The sequence below is a fragment of the Bos javanicus genome, chromosome 18 (assembly GCF_032452875.1).
Source record: "Bos javanicus breed banteng chromosome 18, ARS-OSU_banteng_1.0, whole genome shotgun sequence".
Classification (NCBI taxonomy): Eukaryota; Metazoa; Chordata; class Mammalia; order Artiodactyla; family Bovidae; genus Bos; species Bos javanicus.
Window position 1 is genome coordinate 35,005,923 of NC_083885.1, and position 16,478 is coordinate 35,022,400.

The 16,478-nt window shown below is 57.5% G+C and overlaps 1 protein-coding gene across 4 annotated transcripts; it reads right to left on the reverse strand.

Moving 5' to 3' along the window:
• Window positions 1–106: 106 nt before the first annotated feature.
• On the reverse strand, window positions 107–16,473 carry FHOD1 (formin homology 2 domain containing 1). Of its 4 annotated transcripts, none has more exons than XM_061387471.1 (24): window positions 16,199–16,473; window positions 8,232–8,338; window positions 7,769–7,833; window positions 7,440–7,507; window positions 7,258–7,363; window positions 7,087–7,181; window positions 6,710–6,821; window positions 6,532–6,626; window positions 6,279–6,422; window positions 6,007–6,140; window positions 5,710–5,925; window positions 5,554–5,577; window positions 5,111–5,164; window positions 4,148–4,263; window positions 3,456–4,060; window positions 2,991–3,146; window positions 2,590–2,772; window positions 2,385–2,504; window positions 2,146–2,307; window positions 1,292–1,482; window positions 1,008–1,200; window positions 764–926; window positions 489–689; window positions 107–416 (listed from the first exon to the last, which is right to left on the reverse strand). In XM_061387471.1, exons 1-24 carry the CDS (start codon window positions 16,397–16,399, stop codon window positions 334–336), a joined length of 3,594 nt encoding a protein of 1,197 aa, XP_061243455.1. In that variant the 5' UTR covers window positions 16,400–16,473; the 3' UTR covers window positions 107–333. The 4 variants fall into 4 exon arrangements, with proteins under 4 accessions (XP_061243455.1, XP_061243457.1, XP_061243458.1 ...); XM_061387473.1 differs by lacking the exon at window positions 16,199–16,473 and adding an exon at window positions 12,448–15,759; XM_061387474.1 differs by having other exon boundaries at window positions 7,769–8,366; window positions 16,199–16,278.
• Between the last annotated feature and the right edge of the window lie 5 nt (window positions 16,474–16,478).

A 16,478-nucleotide genomic window follows, 5' to 3' on the forward strand; every position in this document is an offset into this window, starting at 1 on the left:
TGTGGGTGATAATGAGAGAGCTAAGGCAGAAACAGCCAGTTCTTTGGAATTTTCTTTTCTGCTACGGGCCCAGCGTGGTGGGCACCCTGAAGGAAGAAAAAGACTCTTGACTGGCTAGGAAAACTTTATTGTGCTCCATGTATCCAGGGAGCTCACACATGCACACGCACATCCACACAGGCACACACAGCTAATACTGCTTACGGCACTGGCCACAGGCCCAGAGTGGCCCTAGAGTTGAGAAGAGGCCCAGAATTCTGCTTTGGTGCCTCCTCACTGTAGTCTCCTGCACTGCGGGCTGTGGCCCAGATAGGGGTCCCGGAGGCAGCACCTTCACACTTCCAGGCCAGGACTCTTGCTCAGTCCAAGTGCCTGCACCAGATCCTCTCCCAGCCCGCTCTTCAGCGTCCGTCTCACTGCAAGACAGAGCAGGGTTGGTGGGGCTTGACGGGGTTAAGGCGGGCAGTGGGCATGCAGGGAATACTCACAAGACTTGCGGTTGCCACGGGAACGCTTGCGTTCCCTAGCAGCTAAGGCACGGGGGCTGCTCTTGGTCACTGACTGCACCAGCAGGTCCATGATCTCATCTGAAGTGTCACTGGGTAAACTGGAGCCTGGAGGTTCTTCCGGGGGTACAGTGGAGGGCCCCACTGCTGTAGGCATGACTGGGGAGCTGCTCTGGACCATGCCTGTGGGAGCCAGGTAAAAAGGTCAGGCTAGAGTGGCCCCAGAGCCCACTGCCCCCAGCAGCCACTGGTCCCACCTCTGCTGCGACGGCCATGTGTGGCATCCTCAGGCTTGCTGGCCAGCAGACTCTTCATGGTGGCGTGACTATCAGCATCACCTTCTCCTGGCCCACTGCTCACAGCCACAGGGACAGATGGCTTGCTGGGGGTTTCCCCAGCCACACCTGAGAACTTCTCTGTCTAGAGAGGGGGAAAGGGGTGAATGGGGTGTAGAAGAAGAAAACCACGGGGGTGGCAGTCAAGACTGGAAGGCACACCCACCTCAGTGATCATACGTCCCCGAGTCTTGTTGCGCTCACGGTATGTGGCCCGCTTCTGTTGCTGCTGCAGCACCCGGTCCCGGCAGGTCCGATACTCCAGTGCGAACTCCCGCAGCGTGTGGCAAAACTGCATGATGCGGACCTCACGGGCTGCCTCTGCCGTGTACCCCAGGTACAGCAGGAAGGCATGGAACCTAGGTGGGTGGAATGGGAAGGAGGTCTGAGTCCTGCTTGGGGTCTGAGGGATGGTGGTGGCGGTCTTGCCTCTCTCTGCAATGCCCCCACCTGTTGCAGACACGGCGGTGTACGACCCTCAGCATGGCAACACGGTGGGTACAGTGCACCAGGAAGTGGGTGAGGCGGGCACGCAGGGCTGGAGCCAGATCGTGCTTGGTCAGGCTCCGCAGGCTGTCTTCAGCTGCCCGGCTCCGGCGCTCCAGCTGCCCCAGGTTCTCAGTCAGCTGCTCAAAGTCCACCTGGAAAAGCAAGGGGTAAACATGCAATCCCCCCACAGAAAGACACTGCCTAAGGCTACCTCTGTGCTGGGATGGTCAGCCTGGGTCCTGAGCAAACAGCAGATCCGACCCCTGCCCTCCAAAAGCTCCCAGTCTCCTGCAAGAGACTAGCAAGTCCATGTGATACAGTAGGGAATAGAGGTTTCTTGGGATAGTGAAAGTGTTAGCTGCTCAGTCATGTCTAACTCTTTTTGACCCCATGGACTGTAGCCCACCAGGCTCCTCTGCCCATAGGATTCTCCAGGCAAGAATACTAGAGTGGGTTGCTATTCCCTCCTCCAGGGGATCTTCCTGACCCAGGGATCGAACCTGGGTCTCCTGCATTGCGGGCAAATTCTTTTACCATGTGAGCCACCAGGGAAGCCCCTTCCTGGGATAAGTGGCAGCTAAACAGACCCAAAACTGAGTAGGTGTAGCCAGGCCAAGAGAAGAGTGTTTCTGGCAGAGGACAGAGCCCACACACAAGCCTGGAACCTGAGCAAGCCCTGGCCCGGCAGCCCACTCGGGGGGAGGGAGGGAAGCGGTACCCCTTGCGCCATGGCCAGCCTTAGTCAGGCCCGTTGGGTGCTGACCTTGGCGCAGCGGGCCAGGACAGGGATTTCTGAGTAGAGGTCGGGTGCTGACCTTGGCGCAGCGGGCCAGGGCGGGGATCTCCGAGTACAGGTCGGAGGAGTCAGGCCGGGCCTGCAGCACCAGGGCGCACAGGTGGTGCAGCAGGGGCTGGCGGCGCACCGTGTCCTTCACTTCTGACACCTTCTCCAGGTAGCTCAGCTCAAAGCCGCTGCTCTGAAATGACCCCATCTGAGCCTGGGCCCGGGCGGCTCCAGAGTCCCAGTCCCCACCCTCACAGGCTATCAACTCACCTGGGAGCCATTGAGGAAGTTGCCCACAGCCAGCAGGGTGGCCAGGATGCAGCGGAAGGTGGCATTTTGCACCAGTTGTTCCATGCCCACTTTCAGGTCGAACAGTGGCTCTGCAATTTCCTGGTAGGGGAGATCAGGGACTCAGACTACACGGTCATCATGCTCCCATGTCCCTACTGCCTGTCCCATCCCGTGACCCAAGTACCCGCTCCATGCTGTCATAATCCAGTTTGAAGGCCCAGAGTTGTAGGCGGGCAGCCAGGCCCCCGATGGAGGCGAGAGTCATCAGGAAATTCTCGGCTGGGCCCAAGGGTACGTCGGGATTGGCCAGCTGGGCCTCCTCGATCTTCTGCCGCTCCTCCTCCGTGGGCATCATGGTCAGTAGCTTCTAAGAATGCACCCACCATCCCACAGAGGCCACTCAGTGCTGGCCTGAGGCCTTGGGTATTGACCTTGACTCCTCCCTAGGTCATCTGGGGCAGTCCCAGAGTCTGAGGACTGCTCTGCAGAAATGCCAAGCCCATGCCCACCACTGGAGGGACAGGAAGTGGCCACCAACCAAAGGAGAGGGCCCAGCTCCCCACACCCCTCACTGTGTATCCCTACCTCGATGCCATCCTTGCTTACAGCAAACTCATCAAAGTTGAGCAGGGCAGCCTTGATCACGTGCACAGGTGGCAGTGTGGTTAGGCCGATGTTGATGGCATTGCTGCGCTTGGGGTCCAGCACTGTGGTCATTGTACGGCGGCCCTCACCAGCTTTCTTTGACATTGTGGGAAGGGCAGTATAAGACTGGGAAAGGGTCTAACGGGCAACAACCTAAGAGGGCACACCAAGGCCCCACTCTCAGTAGCCCAAATGGTGCAATTACCCCACAGCCAGGGCTCTGGGATGTGCAAGGCCTTGGGATGGGCTTAGATGCTAGTTAGGGATGGGCTAAACCCTCATTGAAGGACCTCAGACAAGTCCCTCCTCCTTTCTTTGCCTCAGTTTCCCCAGCAGTTCAGACCCTTGAGCTCTGGCTCCCTCCCCTCTCCCCTGGGGTTACCCCACAGATGAGGATGTGCTTACTTTGGAAGGCAACATGTCCTTGGCTCGGGACTCAAACAGGTGTTCTAGCCGGGCTGTATCCACCGAGACAGGCTCTAGTGAGGCCCACAGGGTGGGGCTGGGCCCAAAGCGACTACCAGAGCCTCCACGGACTCCAGCCAACTTTAGCTCCCGCCAGAAGAGTTTTACTGTCTTCCTCTTGGTGGGGAGGGCAGGGCCATCAGGTGCTGAGTGGGGAAGAGGGGCAGCAGGGGGTGGGGGTGGGGTTGGTGGGAAGGGGCTTTTGAGGGGTGGGGGAGGTGGAGGAGGTGGGAGGCTTCCAGAGAGCAGGGGTGGGGGGGGCGGTGGGGGTGGGATCCCTTTCTCCGCCTCCACAGACTCCATGTTCAGCATGTCCTGGTCTTCATCCTCCCCCAGATCTGAGAAGTCCAGGTCCCCAATGCAGAGCCTGGGTACACGGGCAGGGAGCTCCCACACAGGCTCAGCCTTGGGGCTTGGTGGGGCCAATGGCTCCCTGGGCTCTGGCTCAAGGCTCTGCTGGGCACACAGCAGGATTCGGGGGGCAGCACTCTGGGGTGTCCTGGGTGCAGGGGTGGGTTCCTGAGAGTACCTTGATTCTCGGGTGTCTAGACAAAGGGAAGCAGCTGTCAGTGTCATGTCTTCTCTAGAGCAACAGGGCAACGTGGGTGGATACTGCCCACCTACCCACTCACCTGGACACCCGTCCATATCATCCGGCATGGCACCGGCCAATGTTTCTGCCCGGCCCTGGGCCAGCGCAGCCTGCTTTTCTGTTTCTGCTGCTGCTACATTCTCCAGGAACCGGGCTCTGGGGGGAGGAACTTGTCAGTGAAGGTGTCTGACATACCCCAGCCCAGGGTGGTGCGCATGCCTTGCTGGGCCCCTGGGCACTGCCCCTACTTGCAGGCACACACAGACACACAGGGAACAGTCCATGCGCTGAGCAGACCAGGACCTGCCCAAGGCCAGTCCCCAGTCTTCCACGTTTGGGGAGGTCGCTACCAACCCAGTACTCCTAGGTCAACAAATGGGAAAACTTTTACGTGACATCTAACTTGCAGTCTTGCTGTTGTTCATGCTCATGCTCACTGTTCTGATTCTAGACAAGGACCCTTAGAGCAGGGGAAGGGGCTAGCTGTCCCAATGGCCACACCAGGCTGTCCCTCCCTTGGCAGGTCTGGCAGCTTCCAAGAGCCATGACCGATGCCTAGAAAGGGGCCTGGTAAATGACAGGCGCTCAGTTTATGTTGACATAATGAAGGTGATCCCGTCTCTTTTGGCCCCTCCAGCCTCTGCTGGCACTCAGTCTCTGTCCTGCCCTTAGACAGAGGTTGCTCCTCCACCGCCGCACCGCGTAGCACCCTAGGTCCCTCCCAGCACTAATCCTGGGCTGAGGATCCAGAATCGGCTCCAGGTTGGGAATTCACATCCTCATCACTGGTCAAAGCTGTTAAGGTGCCACGGTTAAAGCACAGGGACCTCTATGACCCCAGTGAGCTGTTTTCCAGTGCTTAGTCCTTGGGTATCTGAGGAGGCATAAGTCTGAGAGAGCCCCCCAGCTCTGGTTGCATCAGGCACATGGAACCCCCGCTGGGGGAAGCAATGCTGAAGCCCTGAGCACATGGCAGGCCTGGCAGGCTGGCCTCTGTACTTACTCCAGCCTGGCCTCCCCAGTAGGGACCTGGGGGACAGGTGGGCTCTCAGGGGCCCTGGGTCGGGGGGGATGAGAGGAAGAAATGGTAACTGTGGTGCCTGCTCCACCCCACAGTGCCCAGTTGCTCACACCCACACAGAGCCGGGCAGTGATATCAGGGGTCCCTTCCCAGTCACAATGGGAATAGGAGGGAGTGGGGGAGGCGTGATGCGAGGAAACTGGAAATGGAGAGGAGAGATGGACATGACGCAGGACAGGGTGCAGTAAAAGACAAAGACAGCGAAATGAGAAAGTCAAAGACAGTGACAGAGAAACTGAGACAGAAGGAGGTAGAGAGACAGATGACATTGACAATACAGGTGGAATGCCAGAAAGAGATGAAGAAAAGCCGCAGAAGGACGAGGTCCAGTCAGAGCCGAACCCCACCCCCCAGCAGTCACTTACCAAACAGGAGCAGTTTGGTGAAGTCTGGAAAGAAAGAGAAAGCACGCGTTTGGCAGAGAAGTTCGGGCAGAGGAGGCGGAGGGCCCGTGGAAGGGCGCAGAGAGGAGGGACAGATGGAGAGAAGTCTCCCACGACAGCCTCTATCTCCCTACTTACTTGTAGACGCTCCTCTCACAGGAGCTGTCGGATGAGGGCGCCACGGAGACGCTAGGAAAGAGTCTCAAGGTGCTATGGAGGCCAGAGGCAGGGCCCACGGGGCTGGAGGCGGGGCTTGGAGGTGAGGCGGGGCCTACGGGGCAGGAGGTGGGGCTGGTCGGCAGGACCGGGCTGGCAGCGGAGGTGGAGACGACCGGAGAGGCGGGGCCTGTGGAGCTGGAGGTGTGGCCTGTCAGGAGGCGGGGCTATTCCTGGCTGATCCACCCCTCCCCAGGCGCCGAGGTAACTTGTTCTTACCCAGGCTCTGGGGAGCGCACTTCTAGAGATCGGCGGCTCCTCTTGCCCTCCTCTGAGGAAGGTTTTCGGCGGGTGGTGCGCCGCCCACCTGTGACGGCTTCTTCGAGGTCTCCATCCTCCAACCGCAGGGCGTTCTAGCAAAGTTGGGCCCAGAAGGGAGTGGCTGAGGCCCAACTCGATGGAGTGGGGCCCTGGATAATGGCGCCCCCTCTCTTTTCTCCCCTTCAGCCCCTCCTTCCCCTCCTCTCTCCAGCCCTGATGGCCCAGCCCACCTCATAGAGTACAAGTTGGGCTCGCAGGTCGACGTCAGTGCCCGCCTTGCCCAAGTGGTGCTGGACCAGTGCTTCCATGCCCTGCTGCTCCAGTGCATCCGTCACGTCGTAGAAGGAGTCCTGGTCCGGGAGGGCTGCCAGAGTCTGGAGGGTGGGGATAGGAGGGCAAGGCTGAAGCTGATGCAGATCAGAGGACAAGAGACTGAGCGGCCTAGGATGGCCCTGGGTTCCCCCTTGGCTCCCCACATCCCACCTTGTTGATGAGGGTTACAGTGTACACCAGCAGCTCGGGGTCAGTGCCGTTCTTCTCCTCCAGGATGGACACCAAATTGGCCCACGGAGGAGCACCTGCCACCCAGAAAGGGGAGAGTTCACGTGGGAACAAGTAGGAGAGAGGGTTCCCAGCGGTGGAGGGAGGGACAGTCTCTGACCCGTGGTGCTGGCCACAGAGTTGACTGCACGGATGAACAGCGGTGCGTTGCTCTCAGAGTATTCCACGAACACCAGTAGCAGTTTCAGGGCTGTCTTCACCACCAAGCGGGACTGGGGGGAGGGGTCACCACGTGTGAGTGGGGCTGGGGCCAGACCTGTGCTGGCTCCTGGTGGGGAGGAGAAAGGGCTCGGGGGGGCTGGACCCAGAGAGGACAGTCTAAGCAGAAAGAGCCATCTGTAGGACCAGGTGTTGAACTGCCTTTGAGGCTTAGAGGGGCCACAGACCCACTCCATTCCAGCCCACTTTGCTGAGGAAACTAAGGGCCAGAGAGAGGCAGTGGGAAAAGGGTGCGTGGCTGGGTGGAAGGCCACTTACCAGGCTGGCACACAGCGTGTACAGCCACTGCACAGTCTCAGTGTGGGCCACCACCCCCAGCATCCCATCCACAAACAGCATCAGCTGGCCTAGGGCTGGGGACACAGGGACAAGAAGAGGTCAGGAAGGGGTCACTGAAGGCAGGGATCATGGGAGAGGGGTGGGGCTGACCTCGGAGGATGTAGCTCTGGTAGTTGTGGTCAGCAGCGGCGCCCACGCGGGTCAGGCAACTCAGCCCCTCAGAGTGCACGAATTCAGGCACCAGGTCCTTGTCCTCCTGGGGGCACCAAGGGGGGTTTAGTGGGGTGGGGCTCAGCCTGGATGCCCACCCCCGGCCCACCTCTGAGCCTCACCTGGAAGATCTGCTTTAGTGAGAAGAGGGAGCGGCGGAGCTCAGGGCCACTGGAGCCATACAACTTTTCTGCAAGGGGTAGGTGGGCATGGAAATCTCAAGGGGACACAATCACAACTCCCTGACTCTGGGCAACACTTATCACAGTCCAGCAGCTGCCCTGGCCCTGGGAGAAGGGGTCAGGACAGGAATAGGAGGGGAAACACATCCTGCCTCTCATCTGTCCTGTCCACTGTCCAGCACAGGCCTGAAAGAAACTGAGCCAACTGGGAAGCGCGGTGTATGAAGAGGGTATAATTGCTGGATATGCTGATATCCTCACACACTCACCTAAGATGGCATTGACCCTCACGGAGAGCTGGGTTCGCAGGATCAGAGTAGGCTTCCGCCCTTTGCTGGAATCAAGTAGCCCAGTCAGCAGTTCCCAGCCCTTTCCTTGGGGTCCCTCCATCCATGCCAAGGCAGCCAAAGACCTCCCCGCATGCCAACCCTCCCTGGCCCAGCTCCTTCATCACCAGCTGCTTCTCTGAGCCCAGGGGTTGTTCAGATAGGAGGGTTTGCGCAAACACAGGCATCTCAGTTATGTGGGTGAGCCCCCACTCCCATCCTAGGCAGCAGGTAACACTGGCCAGGCCTTGGGATTCCCCTGGCACAGTTCCCCTGGGCAGCAGGAGGTGACCCATAGCCCTGGCTAGAGATCAGGTATCTTGGCCGCTGACCCCTGAGCCAGCCCCTCCAGCATGGCGGCAAGGGTGGGAGCCAGCCTCGCCTTCCTGACCCCATCCGCTCTGACCTGATCTCTTCAAAGAAGCCCTCTAACATCTCCCGCTGCTCTTCCAGGGACAGCTCAGGGTCCAGGTAATATCCAGATGGAGACACTTGCAGAGCACAGTCCTCGAGCTGGGGGCAAAGGGACCAGCTGTCAGGGCTGGGGAAGAGGTGGCAGGAGTATGCATGGAGAGCCCATGACCTCCTACCTCCCCACCCAGGGTACTGGCAGAGGCCTGCACTGCAGCCATGCATTCCCTGAGCAGTCAGTTCTCTTGGGCCTACTCTGTGCAAAACCCAGGCAAAGAGCTTTCTCGTGGCTCACACCTACCCAATTTTTTAGGTTTCTGATTAGATAATGCTTTTGGGGGGCTGTGCCCATGCAGCTTGCAGAATCTTAGTTCCCTGATCAGAGTTTGAACTTGCACTCTCGGCAGTGAAAACCCAGAGTCCTAACCACTGAACCACCAGGGAATTATCAGATAATGCCTTTTTGCAAAGCCTTCTTGGACTCCTCTAGCCATTGCTATGCAAATCCCTCCAGCCCTCATGTGAACCCTCCTCTGAGGCCTTCCACATGGCATCAGCACATCCTAGGCACTAGGATCCCTCCCCACTGTGATTACTCTGAGTCCAGGCACCATGTCTGTCTTGTCCATACGACATCTGCAGAGCCTAGCACACACTTGGGGCACAGCAAATGCTCCCTAAATGGTTGTTGAGCCAATGCACATGAATGAGGAAGGGGGATGGAGACAAGATAGGAGGAAGTTCCTGCCTTCAAGGAAGTTCACAGCTCTGTGGGGTGATAAGTTGCAGCCACAAGCATTCAAGTCCAAGGACAAAGTGTTAAGAATGTTGGGAGAAAAAACAAAAAGAATGCTGGGAGGTGCAAACCCAGCTCGGGGAGGATGAGTGTCACCCCAAGTCAAGATAGTGAGAAGGGCTCCCAGTCCCTCCAGGCCTGAGAGTCTTTGCTCTGTCCCCAAATGGCTACAGTCCCCACAGTTCAATTCAGTTGCTCAGTTGATGCAAAGACTCAGACAGTCCCCACGGTCCTAGCTAAACCTCAGAGGCCTCCAAGAGGCCTATTGAGCACCAGATTTTAGAGTGTAACTCAGTCAGCCTACTGAGGGCTGCCCTGGTGGCTCAGATGATAAAGAATCCACCTACTATACAGGAGACCCGGGTTCGATTCCTGGGTCGGGACGATTCCCTAGAGAAGGAGATGGCAACCCACTACAGTATTCTTGCCTGGAGGATTCCATGGACAGAGGAGCCTGGCAGGCTACAGTCTATGGGGTGGCGAAGAGTTGGACGTGACTGAGCGACTAACACTTTCACTTTCATAGTCAGCCTATAGTGGGTCCCTGGAACCTGAAGTGTAACAAGTAAGTACATATTCCATCCATGAGTTCACTGCCCATGCCTTCCACCCACCCAAGCCTGGCTCCACACAATTACCACTGGGACCACCACCACCACCACCAGGCAGGATGCTTGGCCCCTTGAGAAATGCCGGTAGAGAAGCCTAGTGAGGTGACTCCGGAGAGTCTGAGGGCAGCACTGTGCCTCTCCTCGCCACCTCCTCCACAGCACCATGTCAGTGTGCAGGGCTCAGCTAAGTTCTCTTGACTTGAGAGGCCCAGGGAAAGCCCACCTCTGAAGAGGCAGGGCGTCTTCTGGTCTCCATCTTACTGGGCAAGTCAACCTCAACATGTGCCTTGTTGTTCTGTCAGCCCTGCCCTTCTCTGGACCCAGCCCAAGGTTTCCAGCTGCCCTCGGTCCCATGGGGTTAAGGGAGTCCGGCTCCTGCCCCTGTCCTGCCTCCGCTTAGTATTCTTGCTCATGCCTGAGAGCCTGACCCGGCTCCTTCCTGGCAGTTCAGCCTGTAAGGCCCTTGGGTGACACCCCCCCTCCCTGGGTTCCTGTGTGGGACATAGGACATAGGACAAACACTCCAGCCTGTTCTGTCCCACTTCCTGCTTGGCTGCCTGCCCTCCCCTGGGCGCCTTGGGCGGGCCTGGCCTCTCTCCCCTCCCTGGGAGCAGAGTCATCCTCTCCAGGGCCTACTGGGAATGGGCCCTGCGATAGAGAGGCAAGGCCCCAGGGCTGAGGAACTTTGTCTGGGGCCAGCTCAGCTAAGGGCAGTCCCGCGTTTCTCTTGATCCCTCTTCCCACACAGTGACTCAGCAGCCACCCTACTCCACCCCCAGCCAGGCACAGCCACATCTCCTTCCACTTTGGACTGGAAGACTCTGGGACCCCAAAGCCACAACCCTCGCTCAGAGATCCCTCAAGTCACACACATGTAGAAGAGCTCATTCATTCAAATATTCACGAACCTGGCTAGTTTTAGGTGCTCAGGACACAACAGGGAACAAGCTACTGCCTTTGCCTTCCCTGTCTTCCAACTCTGTTGGGGAGGTAGGCAGGTTTGACTCAAAAAAAGGTCACGAATAAATGTAGAAGCACAGCCTCGGGTGCTGAGAGGAGACTATGAAGGTAAACACTGGAGGGGTGAGCAGAGTATGCCTGGTAGCAGCTCACACACCCAAGTATATGGTCAGGCAGGGTCCACACACACACACACATACACATGCTACTGGCTGTGCACAGGTGAGCACATCCACACAACATTCTCTTCCCCTCCTGCAGGCCCACATCCAGGCTCTAATTCTGTGAGCTGAGAATGGCCCTTTCCTTTCAGAACCCCTGGGATGCCCACGTCCCTTTGGGGCAGGGTCCTGAAGACTGAATGCTCCAGCACCCCCCGCCTCCTCAGATGAGCCCCTTTCTCTCTGTGATGGTAGCCATGGCTTTTCCAGCCACTTTGCCTATCTTATTCTGCCTAGGCCCCAGTTCTTGGGGGGAGGTCCAGAGCCTCTAGGATGATTCCCCTCCCCTCACTTCTAGCTGTCTGTTCTGGGGAGATGGAGTGGGGGGCGGGGTCAGGCAAGCTGCAAAAAGTGGAGACTTCCTGCCAGCTGGGTGCTGCTTGTCCCTCACAGCCCTGGCCCCTTCCTGGGGTCACCCTTCTGAGCGCCAACCCTCTGGGCCTTGTTTCTCGCACCCTGGGGCTGGGCCAGCCTGGAGGCAGCCCAAACTCTGGTCCCTGCTGACAGTGCCTGGGGTCAGCACAGGGTAAGCATAGGCCCATATCTCGGATTGCCTCCAGGCTCTTGTCTTCCTCACTTCTCTGATGTTTGCCTTGGGGTGGAGGCTCCCAGCTCTAGCTCATTTTTCTCTATTTATCTGCTTATTCTTATTGAGGTATTGATTTTACAATATTGTATAAGTTTCAGGTGTACAACGTAGTAGTCCACAATTTGTAAAGATTATGCTTGGGAATTCCTTGGTGGTCCAGTGGTTAGGACTCCAAGCTTTCACTACCAAGGGCCCCAGTTCAGCCACTGGTCATCCCATAAGCTGTGTGGTGCAGCCAAAATAAAAAAAAATAAAGATATTTTATTTAAAGTTACTATAAAATATTAGCTATATTCCCTATGCTGTACTATATATTCTTGTGCATGCAAGCATGCATGCTCAGTCACTCAGTTATGTCTGACACTTTGCAACCCTATGGACTGTAGCCCGCTAAGCTCCTCAGTCCATGGGATTCTCCAGGCAAGAATACTAGAGTCGGTTGCCATGCCCTCCTCCAGGGGATCTTCCTGCCTCAGGGATCGAACCCAGGATCGATCCCCCAGGTAAAGAGGATTCTTTACCATCTGAGCCATTGAGGAAGCCTTTGTAACTTATTTTATATATAGCAGCTTGTACCTCTTAATTTCCTACCTCTGTCTTGCCCATTTTTCTCTTCATTCCTTGGACTCAGGCTTTTCTGGCAGCTCAAACCAACTTGTCACATGTGGTTTTACATTCAGGGCAAGCTTAGGGGACCATGGTGTCTACTCCCCAATATTTTTCATAACAGTATAATTGGATGAGAATGCCAGGGGCAAGGAAGATGGAGAAAAGTGAAGAATTACATGCTGAAGGATTCTTGTTTTAGGAAATAATTTAACTGTTTCTTCTCCTTTCCTAAGACCTTGTGTTCTCATGTTTTCTATTTTAATTTGTTAATACGGTGTATCACATGATTGATTTGTGAAGAATCCTTGCATCCCTGGGGAAAAACCCACTTGATTATGGTGCATGATCCTTTAATGTGTTGTTGGATTCTATTTGATAGCATTTTGTTGAGGATTTTAGCATCTATGTTTATCAGCAATACTGACCTGTAATTTTCTTTCCTCCCTTTTATCTTGGGTCTCCAATTGGACTTTGGCTTCCTGAATGAGATGACATGAATGGGCCTTGAGGGTGGAAGCCCGCATTTGTTATGCCTTCTCTGTGCCACATACTGGGCTGCCTGGTGCCTTGATTCTCCTGATAATCCTTCTATAGGTGAGGAAACCAAGGCTCAGAAATTCTGTGAATTTGCTCCAGGTTGCACAATCAGGAATGGGACCAGGGCTCCCTGAATTGATCTTGGGTTCATGGACTTTGGAAATGCTCCAAGGAATCCTGGGCGGGAGGTGGAGTGAGGGCTGGGGCCTGTGGGGTTGCCAAGGGCTAGAGAATGCCCCTCAGCTTTCTGAACTGTGCAAATACCCCAAACTGGTCCTCCCAGTTCCAGCTAGGGAACATGAATGAACACTCGCACATCGTACCTGCTGGGGTAACAGGGCCAACTTCTGCCAGGACCAAGATCATGGGGTCCCTTACCAGGCTGCAGCCCAGAATGAACAGCAAATTGGACATGCTGGCCCCAGGGAAAGCTGGGGGGAGAACATGACTCATGCTCACATCACAATCTTTTACAGTCTCCCAGAGATCTCCAAAGGGCTCAGTTGATCACCAGAACACCCCATCTTATTAAGAATCCTCTGGGACCCTGCCACATGGTCCCTGTCCCAGAAGGTCAGGTTCACACTTTAGCCCCTTTGCCACAGCTGCTCCTAAGGGGTAAACTGAGGCTGGAGTAGGGAGGGGCAAGGACAGGAAACAAGTCCCACACTTGTTCCCCTGCAATGTTTAGCCACAGCTGGGGAAACAAAGTTGCTGGGAATGAACAGATTTCTAGGGCCATCTCTGCTGCTTGGAATGGGGGCCCCTTTGGCCTTCGCATCAGGGTCAGAGCAGTACCCAGGTCCCTCTGCCTGGAGCCCAGGGAGAAGGAAGTCTGTGCCATCCCAGATGTGGCAGGGCCTTGGGATATCAGGGAGGGGCTCCAGAGGCAGGCCCAGAAGGGCAAAGAGGGTGGGACTGGGCAGCTTTGGGTAAAGAAGACGGGGCAGGGCCAGAGGTTCTCCCTTGGGGCAGGGGCCCCTGTCTCCAGACAGATCCCCTGGGGACACTACACATGACCCAAGGCGCTGCCCGGACACACCCCCATCTTCCACCTCCCCAGGGCCAGGAGATGAGTCAGAGGCTGTGGCCAGGAGCTTCCTCCTAGACTGGGAGGAAATGAGCAAGGCCTTCTCAGATCTGAAAACTCTGAACATTTAAAAAGGAAGCCCTCAGCGGGGAACTCTATAGGCTAGCCACAGCCCAATGGGGTGTGTGGGGTGGAGCCCCAGAGAGAAAGCGGGTTGGGCCTCTGTCCTTTCCCAGGGATCTGGCAGGGTCTGCAGGGTTGAAGGGGGTCAGTGCCCAGAGTTGGGGGGATGGGAGCAGAGGTCACTTGGCTGTGAACTGTTCTCCTGCTGGACACCTGTGCAGAGGATGAAGCAGTGAGCCTATTTTTACTCTACAGCCTGGGATGGGGAGGCCTGGGTTTTGGGGCCACCTCTCCCCTCTAGAGAGCTGTGGAAGCTTGCCTGAGTCATGTCTGTGCCCCTGGGGCACCACTTCCAGGACTAGGGGAGGGACCAGTCATTGACAATTCCTACAAGGAGGAGCCCTGCTCTCTGACGTCCCTGCCCCTACCCTATTCTCAGCCCTTCTTCCTCTGGCCTTCTATTCTGGGGCTGTGGTCACAGTTTATATTTGGGATATGCACATCACAGTGCATCTGACCATTCCTGGCAGAGATGCCAGCCCCAGGGAGTCCTGGCTCCAGGCACAGTGGTAACCCAGTGTCCGGCCCCCCCTATCCTGCCTGTAGGGGATATGGCAGTCCTCAGGTAGACCAGGTGGGAAATCATGAAAGTGGGGACATCAGAAAGGACTGAGGTGGGGGTTACTTAACATATTATCCTGGTGCTTCCTTCCCGGGTGGAGCAGTGGTAAAAGAATCCACCTGCCAATGCAGGATACACAAGAGATGAGGGTTGGATCCCTGGGTCAGGAAGATCCCCTAGAGTAGGAAAATGGCAACCTGCTTTAGTATTCCTGCCTAGAAAATGCCATGGACAGAGGAGCCTGGCAAGCTACAATCCAAGAGGTCGCAAAGAGCTGGACACAACTGAGCACACACACATATATCAATCCCAGTTCTCAGCTAGGGAGCAGAGAACAGAGGGCAGAGCACCTGGTGAGGCGGTGGTGGTGATGGGTCCCTAAATGACAGGGAGAGGTAAGGGGTAATGATGATCCTCCCAAACTCGCCCCTGATTTGAGAAGGAGTGTTAGGGCTAAGCTGTGTCCTCCAGAGGCGGGGGGTGGGAGGAATACTATGTTCCCTGTCGTGCTCCAGGCTTATTTCAGTACTGGGTGTTTCAGGAGTCTGGAGGCAGGAACCTGGCCTCAGTTCAGCACCCCTTTCTCCCCAGCGCCCATTCTGAATGGGAGGTGGCTTCTGGCTGGATGTGCTTCTTTTGGGTCCACTTCGGTATGCTCCTTTGAACAGGGCAGAACAAGGAGGGGTAACATCAAAAGTCTGGAGAGGGCAATGCGCTGCTATGTTCAATCCTTGTCCTTGAAGCCTGAGCTCCGCTCAGACACGCGCCACTCCCCAGGCCGAGTCTCAGCGCTTCTCCCGCCCGCGCTCAGAGGCGGGGCAGGCCCGCAGCGCTAGGAATGCAGGCTGGGGGCCTGGCGCCTGGGGCACATTCCAGGGGAGACCCCAGGCCCGGGGGGCAAGTTTGCGCAACTCGGCGCCCAGCTAAGCCTGGGAGCAAGGGAGGACACTTCCACCAACTCTCGCTTCACCATTTGGTGCCGACGGGCTGGCGAGGCACCCCGGGAGGTGGTGGTGTGCCTCCCAGAGTCCTGGCCCGGAAACCGAATGCGCCGGAAAGGGCTGCCTGCGGGGGGCTGAGCGCGGCGAGCAGGAGGGGAGGTAGGGCGGGCCATCTGCAAAAGGGCCTCTCCCGGCACCGTGCACGAGTAGGCTCTGGGGTGCAGGCAAACTAGGGCAGGCCGACGGTTTAAAATTAGCCCGGCTCGCTACTTCCCTTCCAGCCCCCGGCCGGCGGCTGCTGCGGAGATGGTGGGGGCGGTGACTTAAAGGGCTTTTCCACCAGTGCAGCCTCCCGCGCTCAGGATGTCCCGGGCCAGGCCGCTTCCAGGGAACTCCCCTCACCCTGTGGTCTCACCTCCGCCGGCACTCCCTAGCGGGGCCTCACCCAGCACTGACAATACTCTATCCGGCAGGACCCAATCCTGCCTCAAGACACCTCTGGTGGCCCGCCCCAGGCCCGCCCCTCCTCATGGTCCCGCCCCCACCTCACCTAAAGCAGGTGAAAGCTGGTCCATCCTCAGTTGCGTCTTCTAGGACCGCTACCACCCAAACGCCCACGCTACCCCCATGCAGAGCAGACAGGCAGGGAGCGGACCCCGAGCGCCTCCCCAGGTGGGCCTCATTTCGAAGGGCAGTCTGGGTGCCGCAGAGTACAAGCTTTCATCTCCCTTCTTCAGTTTCCCTCAACTCGAAAGGCGTTTCCCACCGGCCAGGCAACGTGTACCTTGAAGGTGCCCAGCCCAAAACTTTCCCGGAGGAGCGCACCCGCTTGCTTCAGCCTCTCCTCGAGAGGCTCCCAAAAGCTTTCAGAGAGCCGACCCTGAACCATCAGTCGCCCCCAATCTTTCTCCGGCTCCCCTCACCTTGAGCGGCGCCCCCAGCAGGCGGTGCAGGGCGGGTATCTGCGCGCCCAGGGGCAGCGCCCCGTCCAGGCTGCAGGTGGGGGCCCGGCGCGGCTCCGGGAAGTTGGCACATGCGAAAGGGTCGGTGTCCTCTAGGTACTGCACCCGCACGGTCACCAGTGATACAGGCTCCCCGTCCCCGCGGTCTTCCTCGCCCGCCATGGCTCCGCCACTGCCTGCCTCCGGGCGGGTCCGGGCCGCGCCGCGGCTTCTACTCAACTAGTTCGCTGTCTAGGCGGGG